We start from the raw sequence: 21974 nt of genomic DNA on the forward strand, positions 1-21974 counted from the left end.
CCCCGTCCAACCTGGCCTTGGACACTTCCAGGGATGGGGCAGCCACAGCTTCTCTGGGCAACCTGTGCCAGGGCCTCCCCACCCTCATGGGAGAGAATTTCTTCCTAATATCTGATCCAGATCTACTCTCAGTGTGAAGCCATTCCCCCTTGTCCTGTCACTCCAGGCCCTTGTAAATGGTCTTTCTCCATCTTTCTTGTAGCCCCTTCAGGTACTGGAAGGTCTCAATTAGGTCACCCTGGAGCCTTCTCTGGGCTGAACAATCCCAGTTCTCTTAGCCTTTCCTCATAGAAGAGGGGCTTAATCCCTCTAAAAATCCAAGTCTTTGTTTTTTTCCACAGTAATCCAAGAGAAGATGGTGATCACACAAACATCTTTTTCTCACTAATTTCTATCAAAACTAACATGCTTCTAAGACAGTCTTTCTCTGGGTTTTAGCTCAGTCTTTCTCCAGAAACCCCTGCAGGGCAAGACATGATGAGAATCAAGTTCTCCCAAATGGAACCTGTATTACTTAGAAACAAAAAAAAAAAAGTGGAAAAAAAATCTCTTAACAATAAAATGTAGAAGATTCTCTGAAACATAAAACAACCTACACAGGGCCCTGTATCTGCAACTGGAAATTGCACTTGCTCTGGTAAACACAACTAGAATCTGATGATGCTTTAAGGATGATGCTCTTAAATCAACACTAACATCAGTCTGGTGGGAGCTACTTCAAAAGCAAAAGTGCTGCAGTTCACCCCCTCATCTTGCCCAGTGTGAGGGACAGAAAGCCTGTAGTTAGCTTGCAACCTTTTTTTTATCATTATTAAGGAACCAGTGATAGGTGTTCCCAAACTGAGCTCTTGGGCTGGAGGGGTCCAAGAGGGGGTCCCTGTTCACAGCAGCCGGTGAAACCAGCTCCTTTCTGTGGATAATGTGAATTCCAGGGGGAAGGATACAGCAGGAAAAGAAGGCCTGGGATTATTTGCAGGGTGTGCAGCCTTGCTTCAGGGATATGGTGCAGGAGAGAGGAGAACCTGTGTTCAAGATATAAGATCTCTCCTAACTCCCCACAGCCCAGCTGTCACAGCACGTGTGGAGTGCTCCCACTGCAAGGGATAACAAGCAGCAGTTTGCTACAGGTACCTGGGTAGTCAAAGTGTTGTGAATCATCAATTAAGAAACAATTTCCTACAAATTCCAATGCTCTGATATGGGCTGATGTCATCTTACCTCAGCTTGTCTTTTTGAAAGTTTTCAGCCTTCCTGCGTGATGTGGAAGAGAAAACAGTAATTTGGGATGATCTTGCAGTCAGCACAAAAATGCTAATCAGGCTGTAATGTTATTATTAAAGAAAATAGCGTGAAAAAGTTCCAAATAAAACATTGAGCAATCTGTGAAGTAGTCCCACAAGCCTGATTCTCACACTTGTCCCAATCCACATTAAATTATTCTTTTCTTCTAACAGGTTTTGCTTCTTTTGGGTTTATACGGTCATTCTCTTACTCTGCAGCGAGCTGAAAAGCCAGGAAACGAGCTCATACAGCCCTGAGTGTCAGTAATCACAAACACTAAAAGACAGATGTCTCTTAGTTCCAGCTTTGACAAAGTCAAATCAAAAATTCCTGCCTCACATAACACTCCCACCCTTTTGGTTGAGGCTGTAACACCCTTTACCTTGCAAGTGTTGCTAACAGCGTGGGCAAAGAGCTGGTGCTTTCAGCAGACCCACCCATCTGTGGTATTAATCTATTGTCTCAGCCTTGTTCTCCCTTGTAAAAGTCAGTGCATTGCTCAACACTTTTATTTTGGAAACTCTCAGGCAACTGGATGGCCTGAGAAACAATCCTGGAAAGACACCAGCTCAGACTCCAAATGTATATTTTTCATTTCTGATGCTGTTTGTGGTGACATCTAACGCCTCTGTTTACACAGAGCTGCACGGGGAGAGGAAAATATATTGTTATAATGGGATGGTACTTTTCATCTCTGGGAGAGGTCAGTTCAGGCTGAAAGGTTATTCAATAGGCTCTATATCTAGATCAGAAAATCTAGTTGTTTATCTCAGGTTACTGAGTGACTGTACATACAACCCAGCACACCAACCCACCACAAAGGTAGATGGGCTACAGGAACACAACTCAGAGCATCTGCCTGGGCCACACAGGGCCCTCTGCTCAGTGTGCCCTTGCTTGGTGTGACATTTGCACCCCTGTCCCTTTTGCTCATTCTTCGCCTCTCAGTCACTTGACCACAACTCTTCTGCTTTGCAAAGGGTGTACTTTGGGCTTTCTCCAAAGAAAGGGACGTTTTGGGGAAGTGCTAACCTAAAATTTTCTTTTTCACATACTGCAAAACATCCCTCTATGCCCACCTTTAAAAGCAACACGTCAGACAAAGGGCTGAGTTCAAACACTTAAACCAAGGTTTGTCACAGCTGATCCTGAAAGGGTTTTTTCCTATACCAAATTACAGCTTGGCCATTTAGGCACTAAAAGCAGTAATTTCACTGTCTAAGCTACTTTAGAAATCTCATTTTTGAAAAGCAATTCATCTTCTTCTAGAAAAAGACAAGTTCTTGAACCAAAAAATGTTTTACAGACTTCAAAAAAAAAAAAAAACTTCTGCAAGCTAAGGATTATATCATCACTCCCATTTGTATCCTAGTGTTACTTACTTTGAGAACCCAGAATATATCTTTGCATATGCTTATATAGTGCATACATTTTATAAAACCAAAGTTCTTTGTTCCCTGGTAGAAACGTAAGACATGACATTTGCATTTTGCCCTGAGTGCAAACGTAGGAGTGAGTTATATTTTAATGTCCCTTTTGGTCAGTTTTCCATCTCACAGGATCATTCCCACCATGACATTATGAGGAGGGGTGGTTTTCACCCTGTTTATCCAACTGACAAATCTGCCATGAGCTGACCACCCTCTGGCCTGGGCTGAAATCCACCCTCAGCCCCTTCTTGTGCAAAGACTGAACAACCTCTTCTGACACATTTCCTGGGGGGAGGAAAGGGGTGAAAAATCAAGGTTCAGCCAGTGCTATTGAAGCTGCACCTTTAAAATGCAATCTGAATCCAATTAAGAAAAGGATGAATAATTAACTTTGGCAGCCTGAGTGTCTCAGAGACATTAAAATGCTGGCCTTGGCTGATGAAGCTAATGGTTTTAATTGCCTCCAGAAAGGCTGCTGAAATTCGGTTTCAGTCCAGAGAGGCCTTTATTTATATGTTAAATAATAATAAAAATACGAATCCCTGTTTTCCTTCAGCTTGCCAAGCACTTTGTTAGGTACATAACATTATGGCTTCTCCAAATTAACATCTGTGTTGAGTTCAAGAGGCTCAATCTACTCCCTGACACCACAGAAATGACTTTGGTGGGGCCATGCCTGATGGCACTGCACAACCACTACTCACAGAAAGGGAAGTCTACCTTGATGCAGAAACTTCTTTTCTCAAGTCACAATGTATCAGACACTGCGAGCTCGAAGAAAAAAAGGCCTCGGAGAGTCACACTTTGCCGTGCAATCACCTTTATCAGCCATTTCCAGCAGAATTGCTTTTGAATTCCCATTCTCTATTAACTCCACAACTCCTAGGGATCTGCAGTAAAGTGCTACAGAGAGGGCTTTTCAGGATTACAGGCACGTTTTTCTCCAGCCAGCCCAGGCCGGTGCTGCTTATTTAGAACTTTTCACTGTTGTGCGAAAAATACAGAATTTTCCAAACATCTCTGCCAAGATATTAATTAGTATTTTTAAAAGCCCCCATCATTTTTCGAAGCGGTTCTGAGCAAGATGCCATCGAACAGTAGGTAATCTGCTCATTACAGATCTCACACAGCAAGGTCTTGGTTCAAATGAAGCTTGAAGGAAGCGTGGCAGGGAGGAAGGACTCAAGTGGCGAAGCCCTATCAGATTATAATAAAGTTTGGGGATCAGAAAAGCTGGCATTTTCAAGTTCTTCATATCTGTTAGTGCAAAAAAAAAAGCAGTGTGGGTTTTCTGCCTTCGTTACAGGCCTAATGCTGGCAGTGTTTCTCAGGGAATGTTAAACGCTGCAGTTACAGCAGATTATCCCCTGTGACACCCAAGGAGCTGCTTTTGCCTGTACACCTGAGACTTGGACATCTGTTCTCTGCCTTCTGTTCCAGCCAGAGCAGGCTCATCCTGTTCTCCAATTAACAGCCAAAACAAAGTCCACCACAGAGAGCTACAAGAAGGATCAAACCCAGCAGGGCTCCTGCAGGCAGAGAAATGATGGTCTCCTGCCAGACTGAGTGTGAGACTGTTCAGAGCAGTTGAGGTTAATTAAATACCCAGTTCCCAGTAAAATTCTACAAAAATAGGTATGTCTCCTTTTGACTCAGAAGGGTCTATTTGGATTCAGGGCTGTGGATAACTGAGTTTTGCACTGCAGCCCAGCAGCAACAGGTACCCAGCCCTGAACCACCCCTACACCACACTTTGGGGAGAAAGGGCATGAAAAGGCCAATACAGGAGACAGACTGAACTCAAGAGCACAGAATTACTAAATTTAAAAATATTCAACAGAGAACAGTGATGGATAAAGGTGCAGTATCACAAATTTTTTATACTGCTTGGGGAAATCCTTTAGTCAGCAAGAAGAACTGGCTGCCAAGTGGTTCAATGCTTTCATTTCCACCACGGAAAGGAAGTCTCTGTTATTTTGCTAAGTATTCTGATTCAAATAGAATATTCTATATCATGCTTCTTGAACAAAGGAGTTCTTTTGACCATTATAACACTCTTAAATATTTGTGCTTTCCCAAAATAAAAAGTAATTTTTTATTCTCATCTGCTGAGTGAAATTCAGTAACTGCCAAACAATTCTCTAAGGAATTTGAGGGCTTTAGTATCCTACAGCACCAGTCCAACTTTTTACATGTAATTCTGTGGGATTAAGGGCAAGGAAGGTGTCTCCTATTTCCTCCCATCAAAATCAAGGGAGCTGTACTGGCACAGGAGTGGAACAGCAAAAGAATGAACAATTGCTCTGAGTTAAAAATCAAGACTATTGCTCAATTTTCAGGAAAGATGAGCATGGATATAGTAAGGACAAAAGAAATATGATGCACAATCACACTGTGAACACATCAGAGGGAAATGCTTCTCCATGGGGACAACTTCCACTGCAATAAAATGGAGGGGGAAGTGGAGAGAGTGAGAAAGAGTAAAGAAAGTTTACAAAGCAATACTAGAATAAACACTCAGGCTGATTTGTCTTTGTTCATCTGATGGGTAAGGGCTGTCTGAACTGTCTGCAGAGATCTCTTCAGCTAAACAAACTGTCAGTGGTAATAAACAAGGACCAAAGAAATCAAAATGCCTATCCAATTTTTAAATATGCAACACAAAAGAAAAATCACTGGGCTAAGGCATTATTCTTTTTATGTTTCCAGCAATGAAAAGCGTGCTGAGAAAAGTAATTACATTAAAATTACAAAACAGCAGAAATCAGGGAGTGCCACATTATTTCCATTTCATTGTCCTATTAGAGAATGTAGCTGGCTGAAAATTTTAAGAAAAAAGGGTTATCACTTCAGACTGCTATTTTATTGCACCCAGAGTGCAATGTTTGATTAATAACTGCAATATTAGATTTAGGAAACAATGCTTCAAACTTATAAGTTATACACCTATCCCCCATATTTTTAAAGCATTCACAATATTAAGACATTTTCAAAGCCTCCTTTATAAACAGCAATTGATGCACTTTGTTCTCAGTCAGTCATACATTATCAAAACGTGCTGTCAAACTCAGCTACAAGAGTGAAAAATAAAATAAAAGCACACATATTGCCCCAAAGAAGAAACTTGGGATGCCTTTCTTTTTGTAAATAGAACCTCACAGCTAAATCCCCAAGCCTTTTCAAAATCCTGGGCTCCCTGAAGATGCTGAAGGTGGGTTGTCTATGGAGCTCTAACTACAAGATCAGATGTTTTTAAATATTTTTCCCTTTATAAACACTGCTCTGCTTTCAAGCCTGTTGGTGAGGGGCTTGTGCTGTATTGATTGATCCTCTCTTCTGAATTACGAGCAGGACAAAACCCAAAGTCATTTCTAGTTTTAGAAATGCAGAAAATGTGTTCAAAACCCCAAACAATTTCTACCACAGATTGTATGACACTATTGCTTCACTGGAAATGTCCATCCACATGTGAACTCTATAGTAGTAATTTTTATATGCTCCCAGCTGGAAAAGACAGAAAGAGGGAAAAAAAAACAGGGGAAAAGGACAATTTAAGAGAATGGTCTGAGAGTAATACATATTTCAGTTGTGTCTTGCATTGGTCCCTTGGGGGAAGTGGACCCAAGCTTCGAGCTCTATTTTCTGTGGGAGACAATGATTCCCCTTTAGAAGGATTTTTGAACTCTGGGTCCCCAGGTGTCCACCATCCTTTTGCTGAACTGACATTTATGTGGCAGATGGTACAAATAGCCTGGCATGCCTTGGAGTTGTTGGATCACTATAAAAATAAAAACTGCCAGATGGCTGGCATGTTCCTTGGCAGGAGCACAGGGCCCCACTGAGTGATGAGGGGAAGTAAAGCTGCCCAAAATGAAATAGTAGCATCTGAATTTTCTTTGAAGTGCTTTTGAGATGCGCCTTACTCCGAGCTGGGTTTGATTCCTGCTGTCCAGGAAGCACCCTGAGCCATCCCTCTGTCTGGGCCAAGAGGAGTGTTGCTCGTGCCTCTCCTCCCCGTGTCACCTGTCCCTCCTGCCCCAGGAATGGGACCTCTCCACCAGCCTTTTCCCCTCCAGCCAGAAGTTCCAGGGGGTGCTGGGTGCAGGAGGAGGTGTTGCAGGTTGAGATCTCCCCAGGCTCTTTGCCACTTGAGGGGACCTCATCTCCCACCCTCTGCTGCTCTTCTCCAGGTTCAGGCACAGCAGAAGATTCTTGTACCACAGTGCCACAGGAAAACCACCACAGGGAGCACATCACCCTGGGTGCCTTCTGCTTGGGCTTCCTCCAGAAGCAGCAAACATAAACCAGCGTAAACACACATCCAGCTAAAGGGATTATTTATTTTTCCTGCCACAGCTGTATTAGTGCATCAGTGTCTCCCTAAGCACAGCACTGCAGGGTGCTGGCAGCAAAGGTCTGTTCTGGCTGCACCAGCTGAAGGAAAAACTGGAACACTGGTCTGTGGGTCCAGGAAAGAGAAGGAGAGATGTGAAGTCCCAGAAGTGCAGCCTAAGCAATGGTTTGCTGTGAGGGACTTCACCCTCCCTCAGGTTCCCTTGTCAGAAAGAGAAGCTTGATCAGAGCAATGAGTTTCCCAGAGGAGGGTGCACAGATCAGCCAATATCACACCTGCTCTGAACATCCCACTGACATTTATTGTTGGGAAGATGCAGTTGAATAATTCTCCATCTTACTGACTTGATCACAGTAGTGAAAAGAGTTCTCAACCAAGCTTCCAAGTACTGATTGTATGCTGACCTTAATTACATCCATGCAACTCCACGAAAGCAATCAAGGGCTGAACATGTCCCTTCAGGATCATTCCACTCATCTTTGGTCACATTTTACCTTCAATTAACTTATTTATTTGGTTAAACCAGCTCATGACCATTAATCTCCAAAATTCAAAATAAATGCCATAATTCCTCAAGTGAAAACCAACAAGACAAATGAATCTCAGTGAGCAAGAATTCGGGCCAGGAGTGATACAGACATAACAGCAGAGTGATAAAACACAAATAATTCCAGCATTCCATGGGGGCCAATTCATCAGCAGGCTAACAGGTCAGTGCCAGGCTGACATCTGAGCACCACATGGTTGTAAGTTTTTCCAAGATGGTTATTTCATTCCCGAAATAAAGTTGTTACAACTGCTAATCCCCTGCATCCCTGAGAGCAGCTAAACCTCACACATGTACCCCGAGCTCATCAGCATCATTGTTCATGCCCTTCTTTCACAATCACCACGACTCCAGTGCTTTCAAGCTCTTGCTGAAACGAATATAAAATCTGGAGTGGTGTTCAACTACATTTGTGATCCGAGCTCAGTTTTAACTAATTCACGGCATTTAAAGTCCTTCTTCTTCACATCCTGGTGCACAGCCCACAGATATGAGAGTGAAGGTTCATTTTGTCACATTTAAGTTAAAATTCCAGAATTTAAATTTTTTCTTTGTGACCGCTCTCTTTCAATTTCTTTCTCTGAATATTGGAATAAAAACACCTTTTCATCTCAGCAGATTTCAGCCTCTGGAGATTACTTCCAGCTAGCATACAGTAGAACAGTGACTGAATTAATCTCACCTGTTTTGAGCCAAGATCAAGAAGAAAAATCAAGAACTCACAGCTTGTTGCTAAGAACCTTCTTGCATTTCTATGCTCCCTGGAAATTAGACCCACCTGACAGTCTGTGCCATAAACATCTAAAAATCCAGCATCCCTCAGCTCACAGCATTTCAAGCACTCAAGAGAAAGCACCATCAGATGCAGGATATCCTACAGTTTTCTTCCTATGAGCGTCTCACTGAAACAAGATGAAATCCACGTGAGACAATTTAATTCCTCCCCGAGCCAGGTGCATATATTACTATCACAGTTCTGTATCTTACAATAAACTTGCAATGATAAAAAATATTGGGAATATAGCAAGGGATTTATGCGCACAAGAGATGCACAAAATGTGTAAATATGTAGAGTGATCTGCTGGATATTGGTGCAGGTGGGAAAAGGAGCAGGAAGGGAGGCACTGGGGGAGGGTGAGCAGCTCAGGGTCATGCTGTGGTTCTGTAAGTGGGAAAAGGCAGCTTTGACTATGTGAAGGAACAAAGAGAAGGAGTTAAGCAAGGAGATTCTTGCTGGAGTTTGACACAGCTCGGAAGAAAGAGTCACCATCCTGGACAAACAGTTCTCGTACCAGCTCAGCTCTGTGGTCATTAGGAACGCTCACCACACCCATTCCTGGGGCAGAGCAGGCACTTCTGAGGAAGGTCACTTATTGTTGGTGTTTGTTGCTTAGAGACACCTTGGCTTTGCCTGCACTCCCTGAGGATGCCGTGCTCTCCGGGTGGGAACAGCAAACTCTAAATAACTGCAATGCCTCATTAATGGAATGATTATGCCTTTTTTTTCTTTTTTTTTTTTTTTCTTTTTTTTTCCTGAGCAGAAAGAAAATCAATATGAAAAGGAGCTGAGAGAGAACACTTATCACACTGAGCTGGTCTCAAGAGTTCATGGATTTCCACACCAACAGTGCTCTCCCAGCTCTGTGTGCTGGTCTGTATCACAACCCTCTACAACTGTCAATATTCCCCTTTTTAATTTTGTTAATTGTTTTCTGTGCAGCTGCCTGCCTTTCTGTGAGGAGTGGTAGAACTATTTATACCTGGTTTTACTGCTGCATTAAAGGCCATTCTGGTGCCCTTGGAGAGGATGTCTGACTCTTGCTGCTCCCCTGAGAGCTGCATTTATCAGCATGATGGAGAGAAAGGGAAATTGTACTTTCCATAGGAGAATGGAAGTGTAAAACACTCAAAGAATTCCCATGAAAAATGAATTCACTTTTTTTGGCACCAAAATATAGCATTTGATGAAAAACGCTGCAGTTTTCAGGCAATGCATTTCCAACAACTTATTTACATTTTTTATGAAAAACAGGCCCTTTTCTGCAAGAAGAAAATGAAACATTCTGTCAAAAATAGTGTTCATATGGAAAAATTTCATTCATTTCTATTTATATGGCCACAGATATATAATAGCTGCATAAACAGAACTGTTCAAATGTGGGCATTTGCATACTCCTACCCTCTCTTTTACTTGTCTCATATTATCTGTGCACTTCATTTACGATAAGAAAAATAAAATACACACAAGTTCAAGATCAAATATAACATCATTGCAACAATTTCTTAGAGGATTGACAATCTAATGTTCCAACGGGTGATTCAAATGGGCCCTTTGGACCTTGGCTCACGAATTTCAGAACATGGTGAATAACATGAATGGGTGCTTAAAATCCACAGCATTGTAACATTTGCTTAAGAGGGTTCCAAGGACACCTGAAAGGAGTTTCCAATTGTGTAGTTGATTCAGTGGGCTCTAATGCTCAGACATTTGAGGCAAATACTTAGGGAATGCTTCAGGAATTTGTAATTGAGCACAGTCCTCTTGTACAGCTCAAAAGCCAGGAAGCCTGTCTTTGTGTGACTCTCAGCTTCATGCCAATTACACAGTGAAGATAACACTTTTTTTCACTAGTTAAAATATTAATACCACAAGACAAACATAAATGGTCCATTTAAAGGGTATGTCCTGGGCAAAGATTTGGGATGAGATCTTCCTTTTATCGTAGGAGGGAAAAACAATGCAAAAATATTCCGCACAAATTCAGGTGGATGGAAATGCATTAGATTGAAAATTTAAGGAGAGAGGGAATATTGAAAATGAAAGCATTAAAGGACTGTGAGATAGATACCTGAAGGTTCATCCACATCCAACCTTTCCTGCTTATGCATTTCAGACCTCTTCAGGAAAATTCGATTCCAAAGGCTTTGATGTGAAATCTCTTTTTTCTCCAATTACTAATATTGCACAATACTAAAACTTATTGCAGAGTCCCACTAATCACCACAATTTTAAATCTGTTTATTTGAAAGCTGGACCTTCAGAACTATTCCCCAGTAAAAAGTCAACTACTCTTGCAGTGGCGTTTTATTGGTGGCTGTTCCTGTTCAATCCTGGCTAATTCCCTGTATGCTGCTGTTTAAAAAGGTTAATAACAGTGCATTTGTCTCAGGATACTTTTGTCTCACAAGGTTGGAGGTCTTCAGTCAAAGCTGCATTTTATTATCAGTATGAAGAGCTCCTAGAAAAATTATACTTGGAAAGCAGCTGGAGTCGTTAGGTGCTTTGCAAGTAATAAAGATAATAACAGTTAGATAAAACCCAGATGACCCGAAGAAGCCAACTCCCAGCTTCTAATATGGGATGAGCCAGTCCTTGGAAAGACTTTGGTGCTGCTCAGAGGTGTAACCCTGCTCAGAGTTCCTTTGCACTGCAAGCTGACCCCTGCATCTGCAGGAACCTGTGCTGCCCTCACCAGCCCTCGCTGCCCATCCTGCAGCAGGTATTTTTTTGGCAAAGCTGCTGCCTAAAAGGAGGGCAAACCCATCATTTAAGCAGAGCCTGAGACAAGGCCATATAATCAATGGGCCCCGTGGCAACAGAACTGACAAAACCCCTCCAGCTGCACCACAGAGGACACCACCCTTGTTAGCAGCACACAGGGATAGCTGTGGCAGGAGGAGTCCTCCTGAAGCTCTTCAGCCTGTTAATTTATATTATTGGGATGGTGTCTGCAGAAAACTGAGAATGTGCCAGAGAGTATAAATTTGACAGACAATTTGTATACGCTCCTTTAAATGTGCCGTTGGTAAATTATTTATATTACACGTTCATCATTTATTAACTGAGGGTTGCTCGGAGCAGAGCTTCATCACTATCTCCACTGGATCCTCCCTGGCAGAAGCACACCTAAAAAAAAGGGGTGAGAACATTTCTCATGCTCATGGCAGTGCTGGCTGTCTGATTGCTAAGATCCAGGATGGGGCTGACCTTGCCTGCTGCTGGGTTTTGGAGAGGGAGTCCTTCAGCAGGAGCAGCACTTCACCTTTCAGGAGCAGATACTCTGCTCCATCTCTGTACCATGAAGAGAAGACCATGTCTAATGTGAAAAACAATGTGTTTGCCATCAAAGTTTCATCTGAAACCAGTGACTAGTGTGAATAGCAAGCAAAGGTCCTGGGTAAAGAGAGAAAGAGTCATGTTCCACATGAAGAGATGCTTCCTTGCCAACTCTTTGGACAAAGGAACTGAACATAGAGAAAACTATACATAAGGGGTTCACCTTCAACTCTAAAGCACTGGTTTGTTTCTAATGCTCCTTCTACACAAGCCCCTGCTTGGCAACAAGGTGAAGAAGCAGCAGTGGGGAGACACTTGGAAAGCTGGCAGAGATGAGAGCAGGGGCTAGCTGGAAGCAGAGCTCACTTCACGTGGAGTTTGAGCTCAGATGTTCATATTCCACAAATCTAGTTACCAAAACCCTAAACAGCCACATCTCAGCTGTCTCTGTCTTGAAAACAAATCATAAAAGCCAAGGTCACCTGTACAATGTCCTCCAGTGCTTTTCCTGCCTAGAACTTTAAGAAATCATGCCCAGACACTGAGAATAAGGTGAAGAGAATTCTGACCTACCACAGGTACGTTTCATTTCAGTTCCCAAAAGTTTTAAAACATAAATATAGTCAAGAAGTATTAAAACATCCCACCAGATAGCAAGATGTGGAATAAATCTGAGTTGGGCATAAATGAGCCCAGTCCTAGTCACTTAACTGATGAGGCGTGAGGAGGAAACTGATGTCTTTATGCTTCATTTTTCACAGATAGATTTATTCCTTTGCTTAATCTCACCTTCAGAGGCACCACTTGCATCAGAATGGCGAAGTTAGTGAGGTGGTTACAGAGACACACCGAGTAGTTGAGGTCCCCACTCTCACGCACACAACCTTCGTTAGACCAAACACCAGTTCCATTGCTGCAAAACACACAAAAAATGGAACACAGTCTCTTAGCAAAATGCACCTTATGCAGGTTAATTTGACATGCATTGTACTATATAGGAGATAAAAATTTGGAATGCCATCTCAGGCTGGAGCATCCTACTAGTATCTTCTCAGTTCCATCATGGAAATAGCTAAGGAAAATATCAACCTGGACAAGGTGCAGTTGAGTCCTCTACATTAATGTTTCTAGAGATTTCTTCCCAGTTTTATAGTCAATTTATGATAACTACATTTTTTTCTTGATATTGTGCATCTTATTTATGGCATTTCACCCTGACCCAGATTTCTGTATTCTGTAGTATCAGACAAATCAATAATCTTGCAAAACCCAAAAAAGTTAGTGTGTCTTATCTGCTGCCTGCCCCTGTCCCACTCATCCTGTCACAAGAAGGAACTCAGGCTGATTGAGCACGATTTCCAGTGACCCATCAATTGGGTTTTGTCACATCACCCTCAGGGGCAGCAACAGCAGCTCCTGCTCCACTGAGGGTGTGGCTGGGCAGGCTGTGGGACCTGAGCCCAGGTCTGGGAGATGCTCATGAGTCTGCCTTTTCTTGGAGCCAGGGAAAACTAGAATTCCCTGTGCTATCACAGTCCTGAAGTGGGGTGGGGACAGAAAAGCCACAGACACAGGTCTGTGGGTGCTCTGTGGGCTCAGGCAGCAGAGGTCACCCACCCAAACTGCCCGATCTTCACTATTTATTACTTTTGATATTATTCTGGGTCCTGCAGCTACACTGAGTGATCTGCATTGTCTCAGTACTTATTTTAAAGATTGGTATTACCTCACACTTCTGTCCTTCGAGACCTCCTTGAGTTCTCAAAGAGAGTCTGTTGTAGGTCAGAAACTAATTCCTTATTCTTTAACTACCATGCATTAGGGAATAAGACCATCTTGACACAAATGAAACTCATTTGGAAGGACAGATTTCATATTTAAGTTTCTACCCTGAGGCAAAGCCTCAAGGGCCCAAGCCCCAGTGGGGAGCAGCACAGGAACAATGCCACAACCATATTAATTTGCTGCAGTAAAATCTGTTTCTAATTTATTGTAATTTGTGAGTAACCATAACAACGGGTAACTGCCAACAGCTGGGACAGTTCAACACATTTGAAACAAAACTTCAATAAAACAATTACATTGACCTTCCCAAGTGCAAGCTGGTAGGAGGGATCACAGCATCACGGGCTGTTGCTACATAAATTAGGCTTATACCGTTACGGCTCAAAAACTGTTAATCCCCATCAAATTCAAAATGCAGTATTTGTATTAATTCTCAATTAATTCAGTTAGAGCAGCATGTTTCAAAATCAAAACCAGATGAAATGTATTCAGAGCTAAAAAAAAAAAAAAGAAAAAGAAAAAACTAATTCTTTTCCATAGCTCTTATTTTCCAACTGAAATTTGAGGCGATATTTGTTTCCCTTTAATTCTAATTTGCATTCGGGGATGTGATATTTATCCATTCCATGCATTGGCCAAAATTCACAGCTCTGAAATACTGATCTCACATGCTGTTGTGACACAGGCACAGGTCCAGTGAAAACAATGGCTGTGCTGGAGGTTTGCCATCGTGAAACATCCAAGCATCTGCCCAAGTGGACATACTCGTAAACCAAGATAAGCATGATTTGTATCACTCTGCAGTGCTGATTACAAAATCTTTTCAGTCTCCCAGTTACCCACCTGATCCAGGGTCTGTGAGTAACAAGTCTCCTATTTATGGTAAGAAGCCACTATCAGACTGCATTTTGTCTAAACCAGTGGTTCCATTTCTTTAACTGTTTCCATGAATGAAGGGAAACAAGAAGGATGTAGGTAATACACAGCATCACAAACCAAGTGTAATTTAATTAAAGCGAGTTAAAGGATTTGAAATTATGTAACATACCTATAGTCCAGAAATGCACAGTAAAGATGAACTCTGTTACTCTTATTTAGTGCTTGGCTGTATTGTCTGGGTGTCTGCAAGAAAAAAAACCACAAACCCTGAGGGAATGTTTAAAAAGGATTAAATTCTGCTATTCAATTCCTTTAAATTCTCAATGCTATAATAATTTCAAGAGGCTTATTCTAGATTAACACACCACAGCTGACAGCAAAATTGTTCAGTCCTCGTAGCTTTAACACAGGCTCCAAACACGCAAAGGCTGGTATTCAGTCTTAATTTTACACACTGGGATTAATCTCATGCCACTTTGAGTGAGAAATCTCTGTCCCATTTAAGTAAATAGCAAACCAGGATTATTTATTGTGTATAAACACAAATACATGTGTTAATTTTTGGAGGATTGGGGCATTATTCTTTGGCACGTATTTGGCTTCTTTGGGTTTTGTTCATAGTTTGTTCTCACCGGGTAATAAAAATGTCACATTTTAGGATTAATAACATTGAAATATATGCATTACAATGACCAACTCACAGACATTTTCTTTCCACAATAGCAATTATTTTAAAACATACAATCAAACTGAAAGAGGAGTGCCATAATTCAAGATTTTATTTTAACACACCTCAGCATTATAATGACATAATTTCTATCTTCTGTAAACAGATTTAGCAAATAACTCAATCTCCTATATTCAAGAAACTTTGAGAGCCCATTCTCCACTCTGTTACACCAGCTTGATGACAAAATAATTCAAATTATATTGGACTGAAGTAATAGTTTTGTTACAGACAAAATATGCAAACTAGAGGATTTCCAGGATTTGCTCAACCCTTTCTAATACATAAATCCCCAAAGTCCACATTGTGTGGACCCTACCTTATGGCAATTTTTTTAATTACAAGAGTCTTCAACAGAAACAAATCACTGGTGAATTAATAGCTCTGGGATTATTGCAACACAATCCTGCTGTCAAGCTGAAAGATAACCCAGTATGGCTTTGGAGACAGATAACCAAGTTATGTTTTGGAGAAAGAAGGGAGAAAACCCCACCACCTCGTCATGCTGAAACTCAACCAAGTACAAGGAGTTCCTCGTGCAATTTTCCTTCTCCTCTCCCCCAAGTCCAACAAGGAGTGTCAGGCACAAGGCAGCACAGTTCCCTCCTCACTGGTGATGATAAAGCATTTCTGCACAGCCCAGGGCACCCACAGGTTCACACTGGATTTCCACACACCTCAAGTAGCTGTGCTGTAGATAAGGACATTTACCTCTTCTTAACTCATGTCTCTGGAGAACATAAATGGAATTTTCCTATCTGCTTGAGCACATCCCTGGACAAAACTTCCAGTTCCTTGCCTCACCCTGTTTTCCCCAAGCCCTTGTCAGGGAAACAGCTGAGGTTGCAGGTCAGGTGCTTTGTGGAGGGGAAGGGCTGTCACTCACCTGCTGAGGGTCTCTACCTTCCCCTTAGGTTCTGGTGGCACCCTACAGCCCTTTTCCACCAGGCAAACACTGAAACCCCATACTCTCACACTGGGAAGGGATAATGGGGCAGATTCACAACCCTCAGTGTCAGGAAATACCTCACTGATATAACCCCCAATCTGCTCACACCACTTTCTTTCCAGCTGTGGTGAGGGAGGTGTAGCAAAGCCAAGTGTGTGATGTTAATTAATGGTAATAACAGAGGAGTCCTTCCTTATCTGTGAAAGGGTGGTCAGGGGTTGGAATAGATTGCCCAGGGAGGTGGTGGAGTCACCAGGCCTGGAGGTGCTTAAGAGGCATCTGGATCTGGCACTGAGTGATGTGGTTTGGTTGTTACAGGGGTGGTGCTGGGTTGATGGTTGGACTGGATGATCTTAAAGGTCTCTTCCAACCTTGATGATTCCATGATTCCAGGAAAGACCTTCCCCAGCACTGGCTGCCCAGAGAAGGCCTTGTACAAGGCACCAGGGTTGAACTGGTATGTTCCCTGCTAGATCCATCAATCCTAACCTTCTGGTTCCGTTCAGAAAGTGCCCTGCCACAACCTTTAACAACAGCAGGTCCTGCACACCTTCCACGTCACAAACTACCCATAAAATAGAATGTCTTACAGAAATTGCTTCCTTCATTAATCCCACCTCTCGCTGCTCAGAGCAATCTTGAAGAGCACTAGTTCAGAAAATGCAGAAGGCTAATGATCCATAACCCATGGCTGGAAAACTGCCTTCTGCAACTTCAGTTAATTTGGAGTTTTGTTGGCAGAGTTCACTTTGTTTCACCAGCAGCAAGAGCACTGTTTGCCTGTTGTGCTGTATAATGTCCTGTCCATCATGGCAATAGTCTTCCTGAAGTAAGCAATTGGAAGAATCTACAGTCAGCCTGTATTACAAATTATTTCACTTCTATGACAAACAGTGGCTAAAAAAAAAAAAAAAAAAGCGAGAGAAAAGAGGGCAAGATCTGCTGTAATAACAGCTAAGATGGAACAATAACTGTCATTTCTGATTTGTAAGATATCTCTAGATAAATCTGGATTCTTAATGCACTAAATGGAAAGGGCACCACAGGGTCAGGTTGGAAGAAGAGGTAGTATTGCAGTTGTGTATCTTTTTACATGAATAAATCCCAGATGTATGTTATACTCTCAATTATGTATCTCTGGCAAGGGACAAATTATTGCTTTTCTCCATCTCAACTCTAAACACAGATGTCACTCATTATTCAATGAACTGCACCAAGAGAGGCCATACAGCCTCTGACCTGTCCAGAATTTTGTGCGTACCTGGATGGAAAAAATAGGTAAATAATAATTACAAATAAATAGATGAATAGATTAAAAAATGGACAAGAAGGGCCCATACTAATCTACCTTTTCATTTCTCTTAAGGAATATGTGCCATGTTTTATCACCCATGACACAACCTTCACAAGGCTTTCCAGTGCCATTTATGATAACTGCATAAAATGCTCATCCTCTCAAACTTCACTGAAGTTCTGCAACAAAACTGACATTAGATTAGAAAGACCCCAACATATAAGAAAGTGGCTACAGAGGAATAAACTCCTTCTGATCTTCAGCAGCTCTACTACGAAGTACTCTCTAATCTATGAAAAATGAACTAACTGTACCTAAATACTGGACTTCTCAAGTTAAACTGTGTGTGACAGCTTATATGTGACTTGAATCCTGCAGAACTGAGGATATTGATTTAATGACATTGATAACAGAAAGCTTAAAATACAAGTAGGCTTTTACACTAAAAGATTAAGTCACTTGAGTGTTTATAAAAGCCTGAGAAAGGACAGTTTATGAAGCATTCAGGAGTGTGGAGAGGGAAAGTACCAGCACTAAATAACCCAGGATCTGTGCCCGAGCTTTCCCTCATCTACATTCGTCATATCAGTCCTTCTGCATGGAGAGGGCCACATGCAGCTTCTCAAAGAAAAGATTACATTAAAAGAGAAAAGCAACCTCTTGGCACCAAGAAACAGGGCAAAGTCTGTGTCTGTGTCTGTGTCATGGAGCAGGGACCTTGAGGAAGGACTGGTTGGACTCGATGACCTTGGAGGTCTTTCCCAACCTTAACGATTCCATGACTGTGCCTATTTCCATCACGGCTGTTCAGCATCCCTTACAGTCACCACTTACCCTCAGTGAATCAGTCACACTCACAAGCAAATCCCAGAAATCCAGTGTGTGCCTGGAAAGCTTACAGCCAACGTGCATGGATGTGTGATGGGGATGAGGCACTTGCTGGGAACTAGGAACAAGCCACGGTTAGTGGGTGAGGAGGCCAAAAAAAGGGGGATGTGAGCTGAAAGGACTGCTGGAAACCTTCAGGAAAACCTACTTGCAGGAAATGTCATGAACACAATTGCAGAAGAAAAACAGGCAGCCAGCTGCTGCTGGGAAGGCTTGCCAAGGAAGAGAAGCCAAGCAGAGGGTGGGGTGAACCTTTATGAGATTAGCTCTTGTTTCTCCTCTCCTCCCCTGAACGTAAAAAGCAAATCTTGAGCTACATGATGGTGGCCACCAAGAGAGGAGGATGTGCACCTTCATTCTCCAATGTGGAGAAGGACAAACCTTTGGGTCAGATCTGTCACTGATCTAAATTCAGCAGCTCCAAGCCCAACGTGGTGGGTGTTGGACTTCCCATCGTCCAAAGCACTTCATAATTTGCCCTATTAAGTTCAATTTGGAGTTCACTTGTCTCTGTTTACAAAACACAGAATTTTGTCTAATTCAGAGGTTTTGAAGCCTTGTTTTCTCAACCTCCAAAAATACCATGGATTATTTTGAAGGTGGCAAGAAAAGGCACAAGAAAAGACAAATATGCCTCTTGTCCCTATGCTTGTGTCTTTTGTGAAGTCCACAGCCCCACTGAAATATTCTCATGTGTGTATTGTTCTAAAACACTTTTGACTCTGGTTTATGGATTAAATTAGAGCCTAAAATGATGCTTCTAATTTAAGGATTTCCTGTCCTCACAGTGACATCCTGACTGTTGGTGTGACCTGTTCAGGGATACACGCTTTATTGACTTCCCTTTCCACCTACTTCTGCTAATTACCTAGAAGATTAAAACTTTAGGCTACATTCATCTACTCAGTTACCTGGAAAAAGACAGGCAGAAAGAATAATCACCTATTTCTATAGTGGCTATATTGGCTGTTTTCTTCCAAGCTGTGAGAAAACTGCATTGCAACAGACTCTGGGCTTAGATCAGCCAACTATTTTAATTTAGAGCCCATTTGACTGATTCACCCTGAGATGTAACCAGCATGTGTAATGAAAAAAATTTACAAATTGTGCAAAAGGAATTTAGCTTTTGAATAGGGAATTATAGTGTGTTATGGGTGAAAGCCAGACCTTTAGTTGTTCCATTGTTGCGAAAAGAGTTGTGCCAACACACTGAAGCCATGAACAAAACACTGCAGGCTCCCAGGGCCAACAGGAAAGTTTGTTGAATGTATTTCTTAATGGGACAATTATACAGTTAAAAAAAATTGCATGATATCACAAAGGGTGGAAGATTGTGACATACAACAATATAAATTTAAAACCCAGTGAAATATCAGAGGTTGTAAAGGCATCTGAAACCAGAGAAGGTTCCATATGGATTGGGTTTGGCTGTTCCTTTGCCTGAGGCTAAAAATAGCTGACATATCAATTTCCTGCAAAAATAGTGTTAATCAAATGCTACACCCATAGCCTTCCCCAGTTCTCAGAGTTCTCCATTTAACAGCTGCTGTATTGGGCAGGCAGTGTGAGAACAAAAAAAGTCATGAAAAGACTCATGAGCAACAGACTGAAAAATATCTTGGCTGCTCTACTAGATATCATTTTTACAAAGAGAGACAAAAGGAGGAGGGAATGGATGAGGAAATGGTCCTGACACGTTCTTTTTTAATTTTTGCACGTAGCAAAAAAAAAAAAAAAAATTATTACTTCTGAATGTGTTCAGCATCAGAAGGTCTTGCTATGTTTTGACCAGCAAGTCCACAACCATTTAAATAAAAATGCCACTCTGCTAGGCATTTAAAAAGGATCCAACCTTTTTAACAACAGTGCACAAGGGGTTTCATGCAGCAGCTGCCAAGTCAACATCTGACCACCTGCAGGTCTCAGTGTGGGCTGTCAAGCTCTGTGCATCTGCCACACACTTGTGACCTACAGAAACTGGAATTATTACTTGGTGCTCATCTTCCTTCAGTTTGTCTCTTTGATCCCATTCCAGTTACTGCTTACAGCACAGGTGAGCTTCGTGGCACCCAGAAAAGCTGAATGTACTCTAGGTGCAATGTCAGGACTGTGTTCTAAGAGTAACAGATCTTCTCTCTAGTTTTGGGTGCTAAACAGCATAAAAGCCATTTTTTTTCCAAACTGCTTAAGGAAATTTGGGCAAAGGAAACTCTGCAACCCTTGAGCTAAAGTTACAAGCTCAGTAATTAAAACACACATGCACAACTCCCGAGTGGCTTATCTTTAATTTTACAGCTACAAAACTCCCCCTCCGACACAGAAGTTACACTCATGAAGATCCCCCAGGTACTTAACACAGCATCATTGCTCAGTGCTGAAGCCTGGACTACTCGAGAGTTTCTCAGCCCAAAGTACCTTACCCACTGTGGTGGTTTGACCCCCACAAAAAATCCAATTTCCAAGCTTCCCCCCATCTCCCCAGAATTTAACTCAACACCGAAGAGAAACTTTCAGGCACAGCTCTGTAGTGGGGGGGAGAAGGGAAAATATATACATTTACATTTCTCCCCTCTTTCCTTCTCTTTGGCCTGTGCATGTGGGCATGAGGGGTGTTCTGTGTGCATTGGCAAACCCTGGGCAGTGCCAGGCAGTTGTGTGCCAAACCCTTTCAGATTGAAAGCCAGAGCTGCTTAAGATGCAGCTCTGCAGTGCAAAGCCCTGCCAAACTCCCATTGACTGCAATCTGGATTAATAACACTCACAATATTGTTGTAAATCATGGTAATAAAGGGGAGCATGGAAAGGTTGAAAAATAGCCACAGAAAGAAGCAGGTTCATTTTCATTAGAGATGCATGGAGCTGGCTTCGGTGCAAGGCATGCACAAATAAAAACAAAAGGAAAAGGACCTTTGAAATTCAATTTGGGCAGCAACCAAGTTACTTCAGTAAATATTTGATGTTTAAAAAATTTAAATGCCAGTCAGTGAGAAGTGGGGCTCAGCACAGCAGCTTTTCTGATGTGAGCACCAGCAGACACAGGATTGAACTGATGGTCTGCATGAAAAGCTGCCTTAATGCTCAGGTGAAAATATTTCTCATGTCCCTTAAAGCACAGTTCTGCTCTAAAGAATGACGAATTGAAAATATTGATATTGTCTCTCTAGAAATTTGAGTAATTAGCAATATAGCAGTTGGAGGGTTTTGCTATGTCCTTACAGTTAAACAGTTATATCCATATTTAAGCAAAAAAAATTATAGGTACACAGCCATCTAAACCTACATGTGACTCAGACATGGGAGGATGGATGGAGTGCAAAGTTAGGGCAATGACACTGATGCACTTGGGACATGTTTTAATTCAAATGAGAGAGCAAGTGAGAGCCAGTTTCTTTCCTGTGTGTTATTGGGAGAGTTTTTTGCTCAGAATTAGAATCATTAAACTCCCTGGGACACTCCACATTGCCTCTGACCAACCCAGGGCACAACCTCCAAGCAGACATTACCTCTCCAAAATTAATGAACACAGCCTGGCTCCAAAGACACCTGATTTAAATCAAGGGATTAAAAATGCAAGTTTTTTCGCTCAAGGTGCCCATGTTGAGGCAGTCACTTATTGCTTAAAAGACCTGATTTTGGTTCAGTGTAATGCAAAGCCCTGCAGAGCAGCTGTTCTGTGTTTGCCAACTCCCCTCCCATCCACACACACTCAGCTCCAGAACCTCTCCCCGGACAGAAGAAGAACCTCTCCCTCCAGAACCTCTCCTGTGTGATTGTCAGGGCTCA

The 21974-nt window shown here is 42.1% G+C and overlaps 1 protein-coding gene across 1 annotated transcript in view; it reads right to left on the reverse strand.

Moving 5' to 3' along the window:
- Positions 1–21974, reverse strand: part of ADGRD1 (adhesion G protein-coupled receptor D1) — a 142190-nt gene that overhangs the window by 46452 nt on the left and 73764 nt on the right. The window contains exons 14-15 of the mRNA XM_017815622.1: positions 14503–14576; positions 12459–12582 (exon numbers count right to left, since the gene is read on the reverse strand). Of these exons, the coding sequence (XP_017671111.1) occupies positions 12459–12582; positions 14503–14576 (198 nt within the window). The remainder of the gene's footprint in view (positions 1–12458; positions 12583–14502; positions 14577–21974) is intronic.

The sequence above is a fragment of the Lepidothrix coronata genome, unplaced genomic scaffold (genome assembly GCF_001604755.1).
Source record: "Lepidothrix coronata isolate B3197 unplaced genomic scaffold, Lepidothrix_coronata-1.0 Scaffold51, whole genome shotgun sequence".
Classification (NCBI taxonomy): Eukaryota; Metazoa; Chordata; class Aves; order Passeriformes; family Pipridae; genus Lepidothrix; species Lepidothrix coronata.